This window comes from Cyprinus carpio, chromosome A16, assembly GCF_018340385.1.
Source record: "Cyprinus carpio isolate SPL01 chromosome A16, ASM1834038v1, whole genome shotgun sequence".
Classification (NCBI taxonomy): domain Eukaryota; kingdom Metazoa; phylum Chordata; class Actinopteri; order Cypriniformes; family Cyprinidae; genus Cyprinus; species Cyprinus carpio.
The window spans coordinates 9,268,606-9,287,198 of NC_056587.1; the positions used below are offsets into that span (position 1 = coordinate 9,268,606).

The window sequence follows — 18,593 nt, forward strand, 5'->3', positions numbered from 1 at the left end:
CGTATTGAAAGGCACTCTGGTCCATATACATGTATGACTCTGTAAATACATTTAAATATTTTTAACAACTATGAAACAAAAGGAACCCCTATAATAAACTTAATATGGATCTTAGGAATGTGATTCACAGTGAAGAGATGAAATGAAGTAAGGAAGACAATGCGGGGGGACAGAGTTCAGCACCATGGACAGATGCTGGTTAATTAAATCTATAAATATGGGAATATTAGCCTACACTGGACAGTCAGAGTCTAATGAGATCTCAGATAACGAGCTTATTAGCTGAAATGCATTCAGAATGCAATCGTTTGAAATACTAATCACATAAATAGTGTCTCAATTATCTGTTGAGCGTGTCCTACGAGGCAGAAGGGCATCTTGCAAACTCAGGTGTTTTCAGCTGAGAACGTCAGTATTCGGGTTATTGATTAGCTGCATAACGAGGCTGCGGGCTCAGCGAAAAGCGCTCTGAGAACTGCAGTCTCCACAAGCAAGTGGCGAGTGAGTTTCCTCTAGTAATAATCAATAAAGCTGTCTAAACTGCCAATACTGAGAGCTTGTAGTACCTATATGATGATATATATATATATATATATATATATATATATATATATATATTTTTTTTTTTTTTTTTTTTTTTTTTTTTTTTTTTTTTTGTAGAAAATAACATAAGATACACAACTTTGTGATAGGTCCCTTAAGAATTGGCTCTATAGCGCAATGATGCGCTTGTGTCTGAACTTCAAGGTTTAACGGCTTACTTGGCGATTTTCAGCACTCCTCTCACTCTTAAAGTGATAGTTCACTCTAAAATGAAAATTCTGACGTCATTTACTTTAAAGCTTTATATTTCTATATTTCCTATTTCTTTCTTCTGAGGAACACGAAATGAGATTTTAGGCAGAATGACAGTCACTCCCATTGTGTAGAAAAACGAGGCATCTTCCGAGCATTTATTTTTGTGTTGAAACAATGTCATACGGATTTGACATAACGCCAGATCGATCATTTTAATTATTCATCTACCTATATAAACAATCCGTCCATAGCGACGGCTTCAAATACTTTTATGCCCGTGTAATGACAAAGTTTTAAATGTAGGCTATTACAGCATCTGCAGTATCCAAACTAATTTAGGAAATAGGCTAATTTAGACTGGAATTACTGAATATGCATGGGACAACTACATATAGCCTACTATAGGCTATGCAACAATATTAGTAATTCCTGTCAAATTACACAGTAGTATAACAGACTATTTGATTGAATATTCTTTTGTTATACTCACGACGAACACCAAAAGTGTCATTTCTCAGATCTTAAGTCATTCAGCATTAGGCTACACATCTTAAAACGTGTTTAATAATTCATTATGGCACAACCATGCAGTTTATCTTGAAAAACAAACAGCTAAATCGAATAAATAGACAAACCTGTTGAAGCTGCCATCATTGCAGTGTTTTAACGAGACAGGGTTTCCTTAATCTTGCTATAGACTGTATTTCAGCAACCTGAATGAAGAAAGCCCGCTGTGTTGCACTGCATAGATGCCGCCCTCGGAAGTTACATACTTACGCCCCCTAGCGGCACAGGTCAGTCGGTGTTCCACTAATTCGGTAGTAGGGGAAGCTCCCACATATGGCGTTAGGTAGATACAATTCATCCTGGCCAATGCGGTGGGGATCTCAAGCCAAAAACACCTCCCCCAATGAATACATGCGACAGAGAACCCCACCCATGCAGCAACAGGATTGGGGTCTGCAGGAGGATTAGGACGGGAAGTGGAAGGGGGACACTTCAGTAAGATGAGATGGTTGTGAGCTTCGGGATGTTAAGTATTTGTAGGCTGTGCGTTTTTTTTTTTTTTAAAGCTATTTATTAAATTCATGACGCCGACAAAATCATATTGATAGTCTATCTACTGTTATAACTAGGCATGCACCGAAATCAAAATTCTGGGCCAAAGCTGAAAATTCTGGATGCACTTGGACGAAAACGAAAATGCTTTGTAATAATTATTTTTTTTTAAGAATTTTTAATTAAACTCAATTTTAATGATACGGAATTTAAAAAATACAAGCCAAAATAACCACTTTTATTGAAAGTAACAAAATTGGTGAGAATATATAAGTTCTATTTTTACTAATTATCCATACAATGTATCCTACAGAGCTATTATTATCAGAGCATGTGAGCAGAGCATAGCAGGGAGCAGATCAGTAGCGTTGCCCAGTACAGCTGTACTACACCACATATAGCACAGTAGCGCTTGCAAAAGGGAAAATAGAAATTTCCTGTCGGCGCGTTATTTGCGTGGACTTTGCTTTTCCGGTGAGCATGAGCGGTAACGTTACACGAGCGAACCCAAGCGTCACATCGCGCAGTGACAACGGCTAGAGGGAGGGAAACCTGGGCGCTGAACACTGCTATATATATAGCCTAGCTTACCTCAGGCAGAAATCTTTTTTTTTTTTTCCTGTGAACTAGTTTAACTACCTTATTTAACTACAGTGGGCCACAGGCTTTTATTTTTCAGTATTTTCTAATGCATCTCTTCGGTTGCTTGTTCTTCAGACGTGTTTCCGCGTTATTTCCTTATTTTGGAAGCCCTCTGGTGCCATTTTTCTTAGCGTTTGTCGTAATATCGCTTTGGCGCACAAGACGGCGCCAATGTTCTACTCCAAATTGTGATGACATGGAAAAAAAAAAACACTGCGAAAGTGCCAAGACACATAGGTGCATGTTATGAGCAACATTCGTTCTACAGATCTGACCGCACACTGACCAATCAGAATTAAGTATTCCAGAGACCCGTGTAATATGATATTCTACATGCAAAGAGAAGATTTTTTTTTGTTGTTTTTTTTTTTTTTTTTTTACAGAAGCGAACGTTACATCGCAACATCAGTGACACAGCTGCTATATCAAACTGCTTGTACTATTACTACTAATAACATGTTCTTTATATTTGTGAAAGTTACATAGTAAGATAGGTGGGACAGGTGGTTTATAAGAATGCTTGGTTACATAACGGTTACTTTTTCTCGACTATAACACAGACCGAATACGACAGACAGGCCAGGCAGGTGCCAAGCACACGTTACATAACGGTTACTTTTTCTCGACGACGCTTAACAGACTTTCAATGAAAATCACTTTATTTTTCAACTACAGTGTACAGTTAAATTTTTTACTTCTGCAACGTGACAAAACTGTATGGACAATTTTTTGCTTTTAGCTACTGAGCACTTAACACATACTACACGTATTTCATAAACTTCAATGGGAGACTGAAAAGTACATGACAAAAAGTGAGGGCTGAAATATCAAAGGTAGTTAAACATGGCAAAGTAGTTGTCGCTGAGAATCAATGGTTTTATTTAAACAAGGTTTTTTTTTTTTTAAATGTTTCTTAAGGAGCACTCATACTCTCATGTATTTAAGAAACAAAGACAATTTCAAAATTGTAAACACTAGAAGAACAAAATTCTCAAGTGACTTTTTCTTTTTCCAAATGGTTCTGATTAAGATTTCTCCTCAAGAAGCCATGCTTTCCATTAAACACAGCAGAGATACACAGTCTTAAACATTTATGCAGGCTATAGAACATCACAACGAATCCAAAAGCAGAGGCAGTGTCACCTTTTTCTCGGTTCCCTTGGCTTACTTTATTTTGCACCTGCAATAAAAAATACCATAAATGTCAGTTTCTTTTTAAGTGTCATGAATAAAAATAAAATGGAACATTCTCACCTCTGGCTGCCGCTGGGTCAAGACCCACTGGCCTGTGAAGCAGGAAAAAGACAACAAGAGAGACAAAATTTAAAAACTGGTCATTTCCTGAAGAGCAGAAAAATAAATAGACATTTTATTGTGATGTCTAATTATTGGTCTAGTTGCACCACTAGAACGGATGTAGTCACATTATAAAATATTTGCTGCAAAAAGGGTCAGCTGTCTGTTGTCAATAGTATAGCGTTGTATCAAGCACAGATCACACAGAAGTCATTGTCAAAGCAAGCAGATTTCTGTTGGTCAACGTGCCAATGCCGCATGACCAAATTAAACCTGTTGTGCAATCTGGATGGTGAAATCTTTCTATTAATGCAAAATTCCTGATCGCATGGATTGAAATGACTGGATTTTGCCTGCGAAAAATGTGTCTGCAGCTTAGCCCAAATATTCTCATAGAACAAAATGTATTAGTTTTCTCCACCACTTACTTTGACTTGTTCCCTTTGCAGCGGCATTTCCGACCTATTGGAAACATGATCAAAACCATTAGTGGTTTATTGTAATATACAAGAGAAACGCATTCACAAGAACGAGATTTCCTAGGTTGCTGTTACACATGAAGAAATTACATGGGTACACAAAAAACAAACGACTTCCTTAGTAATTAGTAATTTATGTGGATTGGTGGGGGTTCAGAGTAAGAGTAAGACTGGCTGCTTTACCCTGTACTGGTAGAACACCATAAGTCATGGTGCAGTGTTGGGTGTCGTAGAGAGGTTTAAACTTAGAGGGTATGAAAGACATGCTGGTCTGCAATGAGTCTACCCTCAGTAACTGATATTTGTTTATCTGCATGTGTGGATACATTCTTAGGCGAATATCTACAAAAATATTCTAGAAATTTGATGGCAAAGTGCTATACAAACGTATGTAAGTCTTTCTGAGAGCAGTACACAGATAGTTCGACACTCACTGACAATGAGGAAGATCCCCATCAAGAAGAGGATCACAGCAAAGATCATACCACCGATCCTCAGGGATTCATAATCTGGAAAGAGGAGTCAGAAGACACATGTAGAAATGCGGAAGTGATGCATGTTTTCATTTTATTAGAATATGTTAATGACAAGATTCAGATGGGAAACATTCAACATAAGCTTAAAATATTTAACACCGAAGCAACCAATATAAAGTTTTATTAGTGGCAAAACAATACACAAATTACAGATTCACAAAAAAAAAATGGCCTTTTTGTATCAGGTGCACACAGAATCTGTAGAATTTGAGCTCTTTCACAAAGTTCTACACCCCACCCATTTGGTTACTAATATTTTGGCTTATTGGTTAGGCTTTAAACTCCCAAGTGTCTACTATTGTACTTCCACATAACAAGTTATGACAGATTTTGCCCTAAAATCAGCATAGAAAATGTGAAAAGTTCTGCAGATTCCAGTTTGTCCTGCGTATGAGTGTTAAGGTCAACAGAACATGCACAAACAAGCATAATGAAAATAGCTAAAGAATGACTTTCCTAAGACAGTCTGGAACCACTAAACTCCCATGTGTACTTAGAAGTTTGATTTCGAAGTAGGGGTGTGCATTGTGCTTTTATTTGTAAATGGGACATTATATATAATCCAAGTATGAACAATAAACAAATCAAGGGAAATTCTGGGGTAGACAGAAGATTCAAATTTATGTGTTTTACAGAAGCTTAGTCCCAGGGTGAATATTTTCCATTTATTTTGGGAAAACAGTAGTGGAAACTAATAATCTCTCTGACTTCCCAGATGTTTCTTAAAGAGGGTGACGCACTTTGGCCCTGAAAACCCTTCTTAATACAACAGTGCTCAGCACACTATGGGAAAGATCAGAGTGCAGTTGAGAAACACAAATGCCTCTGAGTAATCACTATGTTTTGCATACAGGCATTTTTCCCTTTCAGCTTTATGAAGTCAACCAAGAGATTTCCTTAATCCATATAAGTATGTATACTGCCTAAGCAGATATAGTCCATCTGTACTCACCATAATGAAATGGCTTGTCGTACTCTGGTGGGAGAAAAAAATGAAAATGTCTAGAGTCAGAATTCTGCAAAGCTGTTGTCCGGTAGCAATCAAAATGAAAAAAAAGGTTAAGAGAATTTAAGATGCTAATGACAACATTCTAGTACCAAAAAAAGAAAGGAAAAAACCCTCTAATATTCTCTTCATATCTGCAAGGCATTTCTCAAGACTGCCATGGAAAAACTGATACTGTATGGAATGTACCATAAGAGGATAAAATTTCTGACTGGTGACTCCATAAACATTTGTAAAAAAGTTTTTACACCTGCTGTGAATTAAGCTTATAGTTACAAACATACGTAAATGTTCAATGCACACAACGTTAAACCTGGTCTAGCCTGGCTAAAAACACTGTTAATAAGCCAATGAGACGTTCAGTTAATGTAAAATTGATTCTAGTCTATAAGACACTTACCATGAATTTCATCCATTTGGGAAGCTGAGGGAGAGAAAGAGTTTTACCATTTAAATTTAACCAAGCAAAAATGCCAAGTTTATGCCAGCCAAACTATTACAGACGGAGCAATATTAGATTCTATATATAAGTGCTTTCAGAGGAGAAGAAAGAAAAAATAAAAGAAGAAAACAAAAATTCACAAAGTGCAGTCGAATTAAATTAATATAGAACTTGCAGTGATTCTAAAACTACTTAATATTAAACTGGCACTGAAGTATTGCAGTGCACTACGATGTTAAATGTACACTATGGTTGCACACTACATTTCAACAGTAAATGTGTTTGGAGACAGACACACATAAAGCCATGAGAAAAAAAAAAATAATAAATAAAATATGGCAATATCTTCAAAAAGCATTTGCACAAGCCTGAAAAAACAAACAAAAGAAATGCTCATACTGTGGCAGCCAACATGAATAGCTTCTTTTCATTATGCCAGATCCACTTAATGTTTTTGTAATTGAATGATGGGATTTTGTTTGATGTTTTTAGAGTTATATTATATGTGTAATGGTTAATCGCTGTTGTTATTTAGTCAGGCGTCAGTCACACGCCTATTGTTAGGACCCAGAAGTCAAAAAAGGACCCGGACGCTGACGCAGTTTCAGGGCAGATATGATCGCTATTATTATTACTAACGTGAGACGATTCTAACGGTGATGATAATGCCAGTTCTCCCGCAATATTGAGTTATCGCATGTGTGCGTGCATCAAAGAGTAAGTTTGTTTCTTCATTATACTGTGTTTATATTTGATTGTGCATTAGTCTTTCAAGACGTGTTTACCGCGTCTATCGAGCACATGTGTCTGTCAGCTAATCTCTAGCCAATCTTATCATACGATCGCTGTTAGACGCACTATCAGTGTTAATGTCATAGCAAATGCAGATATTATTCATTTGCATATTGATGTTTATCAGTGTGTATATTTACACTTTATTGTTGTTGTTGTTTCTCTTTCTAGAACCACACTTAATTAAATATTGTTTGAGTTTGCAATGAGTGGTCTATGAGTGGTGAGTGCATCTAGCTCCTCCTAAACGGACATCATCTAAGTTAATTGTTCTGATCGGACAAGTTTCAGTGGTTTCCACCGTTTATTAATTAGCACCTAAGAGCAGAACAATATTTTACATTTCCCTTCGAGTTGGATGGAGGCAACTTCTGAATTAATACAATGTCCATACATAGTGAGGAGATTAGTGATGCTACAGTTCGCTCTCGACGCCGAACGCAGATGCCAAAGTACCTTGATGACTATGAGGTGGATTATGTGCCAGAGCAGCCATCAGCACACAAACCCTCAGACCACTCCAACGTAGGAGAACAGCCAATAGGGGCTACAGGAGGTCCATTACCACTTCACAGCACCCTGGTTGCTGGCATTGATCACTTTCCTGCCTATGGGGGGAATGCACACTTCTCACCTGAAGCACTGGAGATGCGCCTCAAGGATCTGGAGAAAGAGAACCGTCAACTCAGACGCGACCTAAGTGAACACTCAGCAGCTCACACTTCAAGATCATTGTCTCCATCTCAACCATTTCATTCACTCAGACATTTGACGTGCAATATGGAGAATCGAATCTCTACCTCACTGTCACACCACAGAGTAACGTCAACAAGAGATCAAAGCGATCCACGTTATGAAGGAGAAAGGTCAGTGAAACACAGTAAGGATAAGTTGCACTCAGAACGTCAATGTGATAGAATAGATGAGATCATTCATGAGCTTCAGAGGATGAAAGCGGGTTCCAAGCAATCCAGATCAATTTCGCCATCGCCAGAGCGTGCAGTATCACCCCAGAGGGCGGAGCATGCAGATGAAAGCTATCACCACTCAAGACATCCATCCTCACACTATTACAGCCCTACCTCCAGGCAGCAGAGACCATTCGTGCCTTATCATTCTTCATTGCCAATCAGTCAAGAGAACACTTATCGTGGTCCAACCCCTACCATTCCTAACTTCACCAAAGAGGATCCACGTGAGTTCGCCAGGTTAAAGGTAGCTCTTGACAATCTCCTGCCTGCTGATGCCAAAGAGCACTTTAAGTTCCAAAATATTGATGGACCACTTGAAGTTTGAAGAAGCATTGCTCATTGCTGACTCCTACAGTAACAGCAGGTACCCTTACACTCATACCATGCAGGCACTAACAGAACTCCATGGGCAACCGCATCAACTTGCACTTCAACGCATTGCTGTTATGATGGATGGGCCCAGCATAAGAAGTGGTGACACCAGAGCATTCAGGCTTTTTGCACTAAAGGTACGAGCCCTCGTTGGAATGTTGGATCAGTTAGGAAGTCCTGGACGTACAGAATTGGCTTGTGGATCGCATGTCTCCCGCCTCCTAGCTAAACTACCTCACGATCTCAGAGCAAACTTTAAGAGGTATGTCAATCCACTCAAGACACCTATCCCTACCTTGCTTGAATTTGCAGAATGGCTGGAGTATGAGGTGAGAGTGCAAGAGGATGGTACCCAGTTCGGTATTGACCCTGGTAGAGAGAGACAGAGCTTCCGCAAAGACCAGCAAAGAGTGCCTAAAGTAGCGCACAAATCTACTGCCATCTTCCATGGAAGAGAGCAAAGTCCAGTTTCCAAGGTTGAAGTGGTTCGCCGGAATACAGTTTCAGAGGTGAGATCACTAGAGAAACCAAAGAAATACTGCCCCTTCTGTAATACCACACAGCACTATCTCAATCAGTGTTCAAACTTCAAACTGCTGACCAAAGATCAGATTGTTACCTGGATCAGATCCAATCAGAGATGTTGGAAATGTGGGCGCGATCACCAAGCAGGTCAGTGTACTCTTAAGGCGAAATGCAAGAAGTGTCAGAGGAGACATCTAGAAATTCTGCATGAGGCCAACAATGAACTGAATGCTAATGCCACCAAAGAAATGGGAGAGATCACCCAGTCTACCAGCACCACGATAGAAACTCTGTATGTTGATAGACCTACTGGCAGCAGTAGAGTGTTACTGAAATTGTGCAGAGTCCTCATACGCAACGGAGACTTTTCACTAGATACATACGCACTACTAGATGATGGTTCAGAGCGCACAATACTTCTCCATGAAGCAGCTCAGCTACTCAACCTCAATGGTAAAACCCGAAGACCTGTGTCTTCGCACAGTGCGCCAAGACATCCGCGTTATCCATGGCTTCACAGTATCATTCTCAGTGAGTCCAGCTACACAACCAGATCGCAACTTCACAATCAGAAGAGCCTTCACTGCAGAGGAGCTTGGATTAGCCCCTCATTCCTACCCAATTGAAATGCTCCAAAATAAATATCGCCATCTCAGAGGCCTACCTCTTCAGTCAATTGACCATGCAAGGCCATTACTGCTCATTGGGTCAGATTACCCACAACTGATCACCCCTGTTGAGCCAGTTCATTTGGGACCCCCCGGAGGTCCAGCAGCTGTGAAAACTAATTTGGGATGGACACTCCAAGGTCCATCAAAGTTCCTTGAACACATTCCACATACACAACAGTGCTTGTTTACATCTGTAAGCCTTGCACCTAATGATCTATACAGTCAAGTGGAGCGGTTGTGGCAGATGGATATCTTGCCCTACCAAAATGAACGACTTGTGACGAGGTCAAAGCAAGATGCAGAAGCTGTGCGCATTCTGGAGGAGAAAACTATGAGGGTTGAAGTTGAAGGTGTGCAAAGATACGCAACCCCCCTCCTCTGGAAAATCAGTCCTCCACCTCTAGGTGCTCCAAAGGAAGCGGTAATGCCTCATTTGAGAAGGACTGAAAATCAGCTGGCACAGAGCTTTGAGAAATCCCAAGCATACACATCTGAGATGAACAGGCTGCTAGAATCAGGCTATGTGAGAAAAATTCCCAAATCCACAGCTGTACAGACTTCAGGGTGGTATATTCCACATCACATGGTCCACCACAACGGAAAGAACAGGATAGTATTCAATTGTTCTTTCAACTTCCAAGGGCTGAACTTAAATGAATATCTTATTCCTGGGCCAACTCTGGGTGCTACCTTGCTGGGAGTACTTTTCCGTTTCTGAGAGTATGGATTAGCCATTAGCAGTGACATAAGGGGGATGTTTCATCAGGTGCGTCTCCTACCAGAAGACCAAGCATTCTTGCGATTCCTGTGGTGAGACCTAAAACCAACCAACGCACCTGATGTCTATCAGTGGTCAGTGTTACCCTTTGGCACCACGTGCAGCCCCTGCTGTGCAACCTTTGCTCTTCGGAAACATGTTGCTGATCACAGCCAACCGGATAATGAGGTACGAGTAGCAGTAGATCGTTGTTTCTATGTGGACAACTGGTTGCAGAGTGTCCCCTCTTTTGAGATTGCCAGACAATTAGTGGATGATATGCGACATCTGCTGGCCAAGGGTGGATTTGAACTGCGTCAATGGGCTAGTAACACTCCCCAACTGCTGCAACACCTGCCGCAGCAAATCAGGTCAGAGAACCATGAGCTTTGGTTTAGTTCAGACAGGGCCGACCCCCAGGAGCGCACACTAGGACTTAGGTGGCAGTGCAGATCCGACACCCTTGGTTATAAACATGGCCATGTCGTAAAAACTGAGCCCACTATGCGACACATATATAGCGTCCTTTCCAGTCAGTATGATCCCTTGGGATTCATCACCCCATTTACCACTAGAGCTAAGATCATAGTCCAGAGGCTTTGGGACAAAAAAAGAGAATGGGATGACCCTGAACTGCCCCATGACCTTGGACTGCTTATGGCTCACATGGGAAGATGAGCTTCCACAACTTTCCTGTGTCACACTTCCCAGATGCTACACTACAAATGTAGATCCATTGATCAGCTCAAGAACTGTGCACACATTCTGTGATGCCTCAGAGCGAGCGTATGGAGCTGTAGCCTATCTCCGCACTGAAGATAGCAAAGGACAGATAGAGGTGTCATTCTTGGCAGCTAGATCACGAGTAGCTCCAAAGAAGCAGCAAACAATTCCCCGACTCGAGCTATGTGCTGCTTTAACTGGAGCACAATTGGCAGCAGTTCTGCAAAGAGAGCTCACACTAAACATCAGCAGTTTCAGATACTGGACTGATTCTACAACCGTGCTCAACTGGCTTCAATCGGACTCATGCCATTTTAAAGTGTTTGTAGGAACGAGAGTTGCGGAGCTTCAAGAGCTAACTGATTCACATTTATGGTCCTATGTGCCCTCACAAGACAACCCTGCTGACGATATTACTCGTGGCATGACACTGGTTCAGCTAGCCGAACCTACCCGCTGGAAGAATGGCCCAGAATTTTTTGCAGAAACCTCTATCGTCTTGGCCCAAAATGCCCAATCTGGTGCCAACTGACACCTCAAAGGAACTGCATAAACCAGTATCCTTCCATCTAATAACTCAGGGTGACCAGCATTCAGTCAGTGCATCTCAATTTGACAATTTTCAAGAGCTTGTAAATGCAACAGCCAGATCCCTTCACGGGGCGGCCAGTTCCACAGACACTGTCACTGCTGACACGTATAAGAAAGCCGAGCTCAAAATTATTCAACAGTCTCAAATGGAGAGTTTTCCTGATGAATATGCTCAGCTTCAAGCAGGGAAAGCCATCTCCTCAAACAGTCGTTTAAAGACATTAGCTGCCGAATTTGATTCTGACACGCAACTGATTAGAGTGGGTGGACGACTCCGAAGATGTCATCTACTAAGTCCTGAAATTCTTCACCCAATTGTCCTAGACCCAGTCCATCCAGTGACTAAACTACTAATTCAGCAGTACGATGCACAACTCCATCACCCTGGTACTGAAAGAGTCTTTGCTGAAATCAGAAGATGCTTCTGGATCTTGAGAGGCCGTCAAGCAGTAAGATCAATTCAGCATCACTGTACTGAGTGTCAAAGGTGGCGTGGCAAGCCCAATATACCTAAAATGGCTGACTTACCTCCTTCCAGTTTAAGACTCTTCCAACCAGCCTTTTACTCTACAGGCATGGACTGCTTTGGCCCATTTACCATCAAAATTGGGCGCCGGAACGAGAAACGCTGGGGTATCATTTATAAATGTTTGACCACAAGGGCAGTGTACATCGACCTTCTCTCTCAAGCTGACACAGACTCCTTCCTCATGTCTCTACGTCGATTCATCGCCCGTAGGGGAAAACCTCATGAGTTGTGCTCTGATCAGGGTACCAATTTCAAGGGTGGAGATCATGAGCTTAAGGAGGCCTTCAACAATATTCACCCTCAGTTACAAAGAGAACTTGCCAAGCAACAGATTGACTTCCATTACAATCCACCAAACTCCCCACATTTCGGAGGATCCTGGGAAAGAGAAATCAGATCTCTTAAAGCTGCACTGTACAACACCATTGGTGTGCAAACTGTCACGGAGGAAGTGCTCAGGACTGTCCTTGTTGAAATCGAAGGAATTCTAAATTCAAAGCCATTGGGATACGTATCCTCAGATGTAGCGGATCCTGATCCAATAACCCCTAATTCTCTCTTAATGGGCCGACGAGACTCTGCCTTGCCACAGGTAATTTACCCTGCATCTGAACTGCTCAGCCGCAAGCGCTGGAGACACAGCCAGATATTGGCAGACCAGTTCTGGAGCAGTTATCTGCGTAACTACCTGCCCGGACTCCAGTCTCGCCAGAAATGGCAACAAGAGAAAGACAACTTGACAGTAGGGACAGTGGTTATGATTGCTGATCCACAATTCCCCAGGGCACTCTGGCCTGTTGGAACTGTGAAATCTGTCCAGGTCGGAGCTGATAATAAAGTAAGAGCTGCAGAAATCCAGATCAAAGACAGAACCTACATCAGACCTGTTGTCAGATTAATTAAGCTCCCTTCACTTCCTGAATGACTGTGAGTACTGGCCCAAAGATACAAATCTGCAAGCACATTTGGGGGCGGCTGTACTAAAATGACGGCCAGTTATTTAATGTTCATACAGTTCTAGTATATGTGTAATGGTTAATCGCTGTTGTTATTTAGTCAGGCGTCAGTCACACGCCTATTGTTAGGACCCAGAAGTCAAAAAAGGACCCGGACGCTGACGCAGTTTCAGGGCAGATATGATCGCTATTATTATTACTAACGTGAGACGATTCTAACGGTGATGATAATGCCAGTTCTCCCGCAATATTGAGTTATCGCATGTGTGCGTGCATCAAAGAGTAAGTTTGTTTCTTCATTATACTGTGTTTATATTTGATTGTGCATTAGTCTTTCAAGACGTGTTTACCGCGTCTATCGAGCACATGTGTCTGTCAGCTAATCTCTAGCCAATCTTATCATACGATCGCTGTTAGACGCACTATCAGTGTTAATGTCATAGCAAATGCAGATATTATTCATTTGCATATTGATGTTTATCAGTGTGTATATTTACACTTTATTGTTGTTGTTGTTTCTCTTTCTAGAACCACAATTAATTAAATATTGTTTGAGTTTGCAATGAGTGGTCTATGAGTGGTGAGTGCATCTAGCTCCTCCTAAACGGACACTCATCTAAGTTAATTGTTCTGATCGGACAAGTTTCAGTGGTTTCCACCGTTTATTAATTAGCACCTAAGAGCAGAACAATATTTTACAGTGTTTTTAAAAGCTCAATATGAGATTTACATTACACAGGAGGGTTATTTTAGGAAGTCATCTCAAAGAACAAAACATTAATTTTAATATTTTGACAAGTTCTTTTCAAATACTTTTTATTAGTATTAAACAGACATTTGGCAGAAATGTTACTTTAGAATGGCACCATTAAATGCCACAAATTTATCTGTGGAATAATAATAAACCTACGTGTTTTTAAAGAGTCTTTTCAGAGGCGCTGCTCTTTGTAAACAAGAATGTTGAAGGCATTGCTCCAAATCTCCCATTAAACATTATGAATGGCCTGATTGTAAGACTTTGGTCATCCATAATGAGCTCTCGCTCTCTCTCCTCCCTTCATCTCTTTCAAAAACAATGGGCAAAGCATTGATGCAAACACTTTAACATTCCTGTGTATATAAAAAAACATTATTTAATGCTGCTCATGTACGTTTGTGTGTGCAGTATTTACTCGAGTGCACACTGTACAGTCCAGCAGTGTTGGAGCGTTTAAATGGTGTATTCAAATGTTTGTGTTGGCAACAACACAAACACACACAACGAGTCTGAGAATGCAGCAATTCTCCCAGAAATTCAACGGATCAGCTAGATTTACAGTACTGAAAAGTGGATAAATCTCAACAGAAATCATTACAGCAGCAATACTTAAAACTTCTAAGGTCAATCAAGTCTCATCTTGTAAAAACTTTCTCCAAAGGGAGTAGTAGAACTGTATGTATAAGGTTAGGTACAGCATGAGCTGCACTGGCACACTTAAAAGTCTCACGCCTCGTGGTGTGAGACTAGTGTTACTTCACGGGCTTTTCAGAAAAATGATTCAGGGAAAAGGTGTATTCGTAAGCAGAAACGAGACATTGGAACCGTTTTGCGAAAATTTGCCAAAAACACGCAAAGCCAAAATTACACCATCTGCTCCAGTATTTCAGAAAAGCAGTCAAGTGCAACGGCAGCCAAGTTTTATTAAACAATAACAAACAGAACGTCACACAGAAGCATAGAAAATCTTGAAATTCAGCTTTTTTTTATCACGCATATAGCAGTCCCTCTGATCCTCTATCTACACACTTACCTGGCATTTCCATGCAAAAAGTTGATCCTGCATGCATACACATATACCGTTAATCTCTAAACCAGAGTCTGTGCAGGACAAATACTTTTTTTTTTCGTTCTAATTACATTCTTGAACAAATTACAGATTTTTACTTTATATTTAAGTTCTCAAAGAACTCAAAGAGAAGGTGCCAATAAAAACAAATACAACAGCACTCACCCAAAGCTGGAGCGAAGTACGACAAAAGCACTGCAGCTACACAAAGCTCCATCGCGTCTGTAAAAACAAGTGAGTGTGAGACACTGGGCTGTCTTCAGTCTCTGCAAAATTCCACACACACACTTCAGTTCTTGAGGGAAGGTTTATAAACCTGACTAATGAAGTATCACTTCTCTTATATTTCTAACTTGAACATTTAACAAACCTCTTCAACTATGAATTGAAGAACAAGTCTGGACAGTTGTGGGTGACTTTTTGGTTGGACATCAAGTGCTAAAAAAATAAAGGTGATTTAATCAAGCATTTGACACACTGTGTTTGCTGAAAATGATCTGCACAAAAAGATCTCTTTCAGTTCCCCAGCATGTTTCTCTCTCCTGTTGCTAAGAATGGTAAAAGGGCTCTATTTTTAGAGGATAAGGAGCCCAAGGGACATGGCTGTGGGGTACGGTATCCAGATGATATTTGGTAAGTGGCTTACAGATGTGAGTTTTAGCTGTTTTAACTCGAAACACATCACATAACTCCCATCTCAAATACACGGTCTAATCAGCAATAGATCACAATGAGACTTCCGGTGGTACCTAAATACCATCTTAGATTAAGCCTAATTCACTTGTGTTCAGAAAGACCACAGTAAAGTACAGTTGTTGCACAGATGTGTCAATGTTTCTAAACAGGATCAATATGGAAGAGGAATAGGAGGAGGAGGCTAGAGACCCCTCCCCCCATTTAACCCACTTCCGTGACATTTCACTGAATTCGCAGCACTTTCTTCTTCCCCATTATCACAAGTAAACTCATACCACAGTAAACATTATCATGACCACGCGATCAAAAACGTGATCATGGTGTGAAAAACAAATCTCCAGGAGCTGTATTGTGATATAGATGACCACGTGCTCCAGCTGCTCATATAATCAAGACTGCATTATTGAATATGTTAAACAAAGAAAGAGCAAACTACAAATCTAACAATGCATTCAAGGATGCACAGAAACGATTGGAACAACAGATCTCAATGCAGCAAACGCTTATAAAGAGACGCGTGGTAGTTATGCAAGAAATCTTACTTTAACCTAATAGCTGATTAATATTTAAAAAAAGAAAAAAAGAAAAAAAAAACAAGAAAATTGCAAAGTGCGTGAAAGTCTTACCAGCTCGATACTGCTCAACACCACAACGAATCCGGTTTTATTGAATGCCTGGGCAAATCAGAAGCAATCTCTCGACGACACTGTATATTACACAAAAAGTCTCTAGAATTAGTGAAATAGAGTGAAAAGTCTAGTATCTTCTTATACGAGTTCAAAAAGCGCTATTCCTCCAACTGTGGGCTGCCTGTAGTCATAGACATGACACACACGCACAGTATTTACTGATGTTCGAAAGCGCGCCTGTGTAGCGGAACTCGACTCCTCCCCAGCTATGCTTCATACCGTGGACCTCTGACCCAGAAGATAGATGCAGGCAAGGAATCGACCTTTAGAGGAATTTCTTTAGGAAATATTCAGGATGCAATCTCTTGAGGTTCGCTTTGCGCAACCATCACAGAGACGCCTATTACATGTTTTCATGTGGAAGATGTTGTTTGCTGGGGCGTTCGCTCATGTGCCATGTCTTAAAACTGCACGTCAGATTTCAAATAGACATTTATAGCATGTTCTTAAGGTGTTTATGATATGGAATGTATGTGAAACTGCATTTTTTTCGCATGGCAGGTACAAGTTTTTATCAGATGCTTCCTAAATGTAGCTCTTTAACAGATCTTGGAGATGTAGCCCTACATGTGCTGGTTTTATTTGGCGTTAAACATTAACTACTTTAAAAGGCTAAACATGATGTGTTTTGTAAAATATTAATAAAGTGATAGCCTACATATAGCGTAGTATTTGTTTCCTTTGCTTCGTCCGACAACGATATATACGTATTTGTTTCTTTCTTTTTTTCTTTCTCAAAATTGTTGTGAGATGTATATTTGTACTAATTTTGTACATAATTGTATTTAAAAAAATTAAGTAATTTTTTGGATTTTTATTTTTGTTTAATCTAAGTTGTTTATTGAAATATTATTTATATATTGTATGCCGTCCGCCAATGACAAAACCGTTCCATTGGGTGGAGTTATATAAATATTCATTAGTTCCCATATTGTGGGCGTGTCCTTGAGACAACGCGCAAACGAACGTATGAAACTGAAAATATTAACCAGTGTAAGCTCTGCAAATCGCAACTTGTTTAATGGATTATTTCGAAAAGTTTCAGTGTTAAGCATTAACTTCAACAGAGTTAAAACAATGCATGGTTTGTGTAATATGATAAATCGTCTGAACTGTTCTGCCTGATTGATTACAGACGCACAGCAGGCGAGCAAACAGGCAGCGAATAACCTGTGCTAACCCAGGCTAATATATATATATTTTTTTTTAACTTTTTGATGTGTTTTGCGTTTTATAAATTTCATTTGGGAGCCTATTTTTTGTTTGAATAGTTTGATTAGTAGCCTACCTTGTCATGGTGACTATACTGTAGTCAGTGCAGTGTGTTTACAACAATGCTTGAAACCTCTTATGTATCCGTGGCCTACTAAAATGTATGCAAATTAGTCTGCTGGAGTATCCTGTGTCATTCTTAATTCCTTGTTTATTTTGTGTTATTTATTCCAGGTTAGCCTATCAGCTATTGAACACTATTTTTATTCGCTAATGTTAACTGAAAACGCGCATTCTTTCTTGCGTAATTAACTTTTGATAAAAGTTAATTTATTTATTTGGGTCAAGTGTTATGGTAAAAGCCCCAGCTTCCCTTGAAATTGCATTCATATAAATGATTTTCAATGCTCATTCCTATAGGAGGGACCTCGCATATTTCAATATTCCTGTAATTCTATTTATAAGGTAAAACACAGCGTAAATCATAGATTTAACGCTGAAGATCTGTAGACCTACTGATTTCAAGCCTGGGAAAAAAATGACAAAAACTCTCTGTTGGCCGTTTACAAGCATCTCCCGAGATTCCACAAATTCCACAGAGAGTGTTTTTGCACAACACCCAGGGGCTCAAACAAAGATAAAAGGAGTGCTTGAAACTACTTATCTTTGGGAGTGTTTCTCATTGCACCACGCATAGTCTCCTTCTGTCTAAAGAGTATTGGCTACAGTATTCTCAGCATTTTTTTACAGTAACGTATCCCCTTTAAACCACTGCATTGGTTCGTCAATACACTGCTGCTGTTGTTTTTACTTAACAGATTTCAAAGGGGGAAAAAAAGTTAAAAAAGACCAATGTTCATTACATGTGCAAAACCAGTCAGTTGTTATTTGGTGATGCTCATGGTGGCGCCATTCAACTAGAGCTAGTCTGTGACAGAATACTGGCAGAAAATAATGAATGTACTTACACTTTCCAACACTGAGGTGCAGTAAAACACCTGAGAGAATAACTTTCCTTTTTAATG

General features: G+C 40.1%; 2 protein-coding genes and 1 long non-coding RNA gene across 11 annotated transcripts in view; 1 reads left to right on the forward strand and 2 right to left on the reverse strand.

The window, feature by feature from the left end:
• The window catches only part of LOC109083365 (FXYD domain-containing ion transport regulator 7-like), a 7,825-nt gene extending 3,574 nt beyond the window's left edge, over positions 1 to 4,251 (reverse strand). The window contains exons 1-4 of one of the 2 annotated variants that reach the window (XM_042772455.1): positions 4,224 to 4,251; positions 3,754 to 3,785; positions 3,643 to 3,679; positions 1 to 39 (exon numbers count right to left, since the gene is read on the reverse strand). In XM_042772455.1, coding sequence (XP_042628389.1) covers positions 1 to 31 — 31 coding nt within the window. In that variant the 5' untranslated portion in view covers positions 32 to 39; positions 3,643 to 3,679; positions 3,754 to 3,785; positions 4,224 to 4,251. Of the gene's footprint in view, positions 40 to 1,433; positions 2,953 to 3,642; positions 3,680 to 3,753; positions 3,786 to 4,223 lie in introns of those variants that run through there. The other variant, XM_019098152.2, reaches the window with a different exon arrangement.
• The window catches only part of LOC122147983 (FXYD domain-containing ion transport regulator 6-like), an 18,572-nt gene extending 1,873 nt beyond the window's left edge, over positions 1 to 16,699 (reverse strand). For 2 of the 8 annotated variants that reach the window (XR_006161962.1, XM_042772460.1), the window contains exons 1-9: positions 16,294 to 16,699; positions 15,137 to 15,193; positions 14,936 to 14,962; positions 6,217 to 6,240; positions 5,763 to 5,786; positions 4,709 to 4,783; positions 4,224 to 4,257; positions 3,754 to 3,785; positions 3,643 to 3,679 (exon numbers count right to left, since the gene is read on the reverse strand). Coding sequence is in view for 6 of the 8 variants with exons in the window: in XM_042772460.1 (XP_042628394.1) it covers positions 3,669 to 3,679; positions 3,754 to 3,785; positions 4,224 to 4,257; positions 4,709 to 4,783; positions 5,763 to 5,786; positions 6,217 to 6,240; positions 14,936 to 14,962; positions 15,137 to 15,188 (279 nt within the window). In the remaining 2 variants the exon portion in view is untranslated. Of the gene's footprint in view, positions 40 to 3,140; positions 3,680 to 3,753; positions 3,786 to 4,223; positions 4,258 to 4,708; positions 4,784 to 5,762; positions 5,787 to 6,216; positions 6,241 to 14,935; positions 14,963 to 15,136; positions 15,194 to 15,341; positions 15,957 to 16,293 lie in introns of those variants that run through there. The other 6 variants (XR_006161963.1, XM_042772459.1, XM_042772456.1 and 3 more) reach the window with 6 other exon arrangements.
• On the forward strand, positions 6,765 to 7,256 carry LOC122147984. Its single transcript, XR_006161964.1, has 2 exons — positions 6,765 to 6,975; positions 7,222 to 7,256. It is a non-coding gene; the product is annotated as an uncharacterized LOC122147984 (long non-coding RNA).
• Positions 16,700 to 18,593: the final 1,894 nt, after the last annotated feature.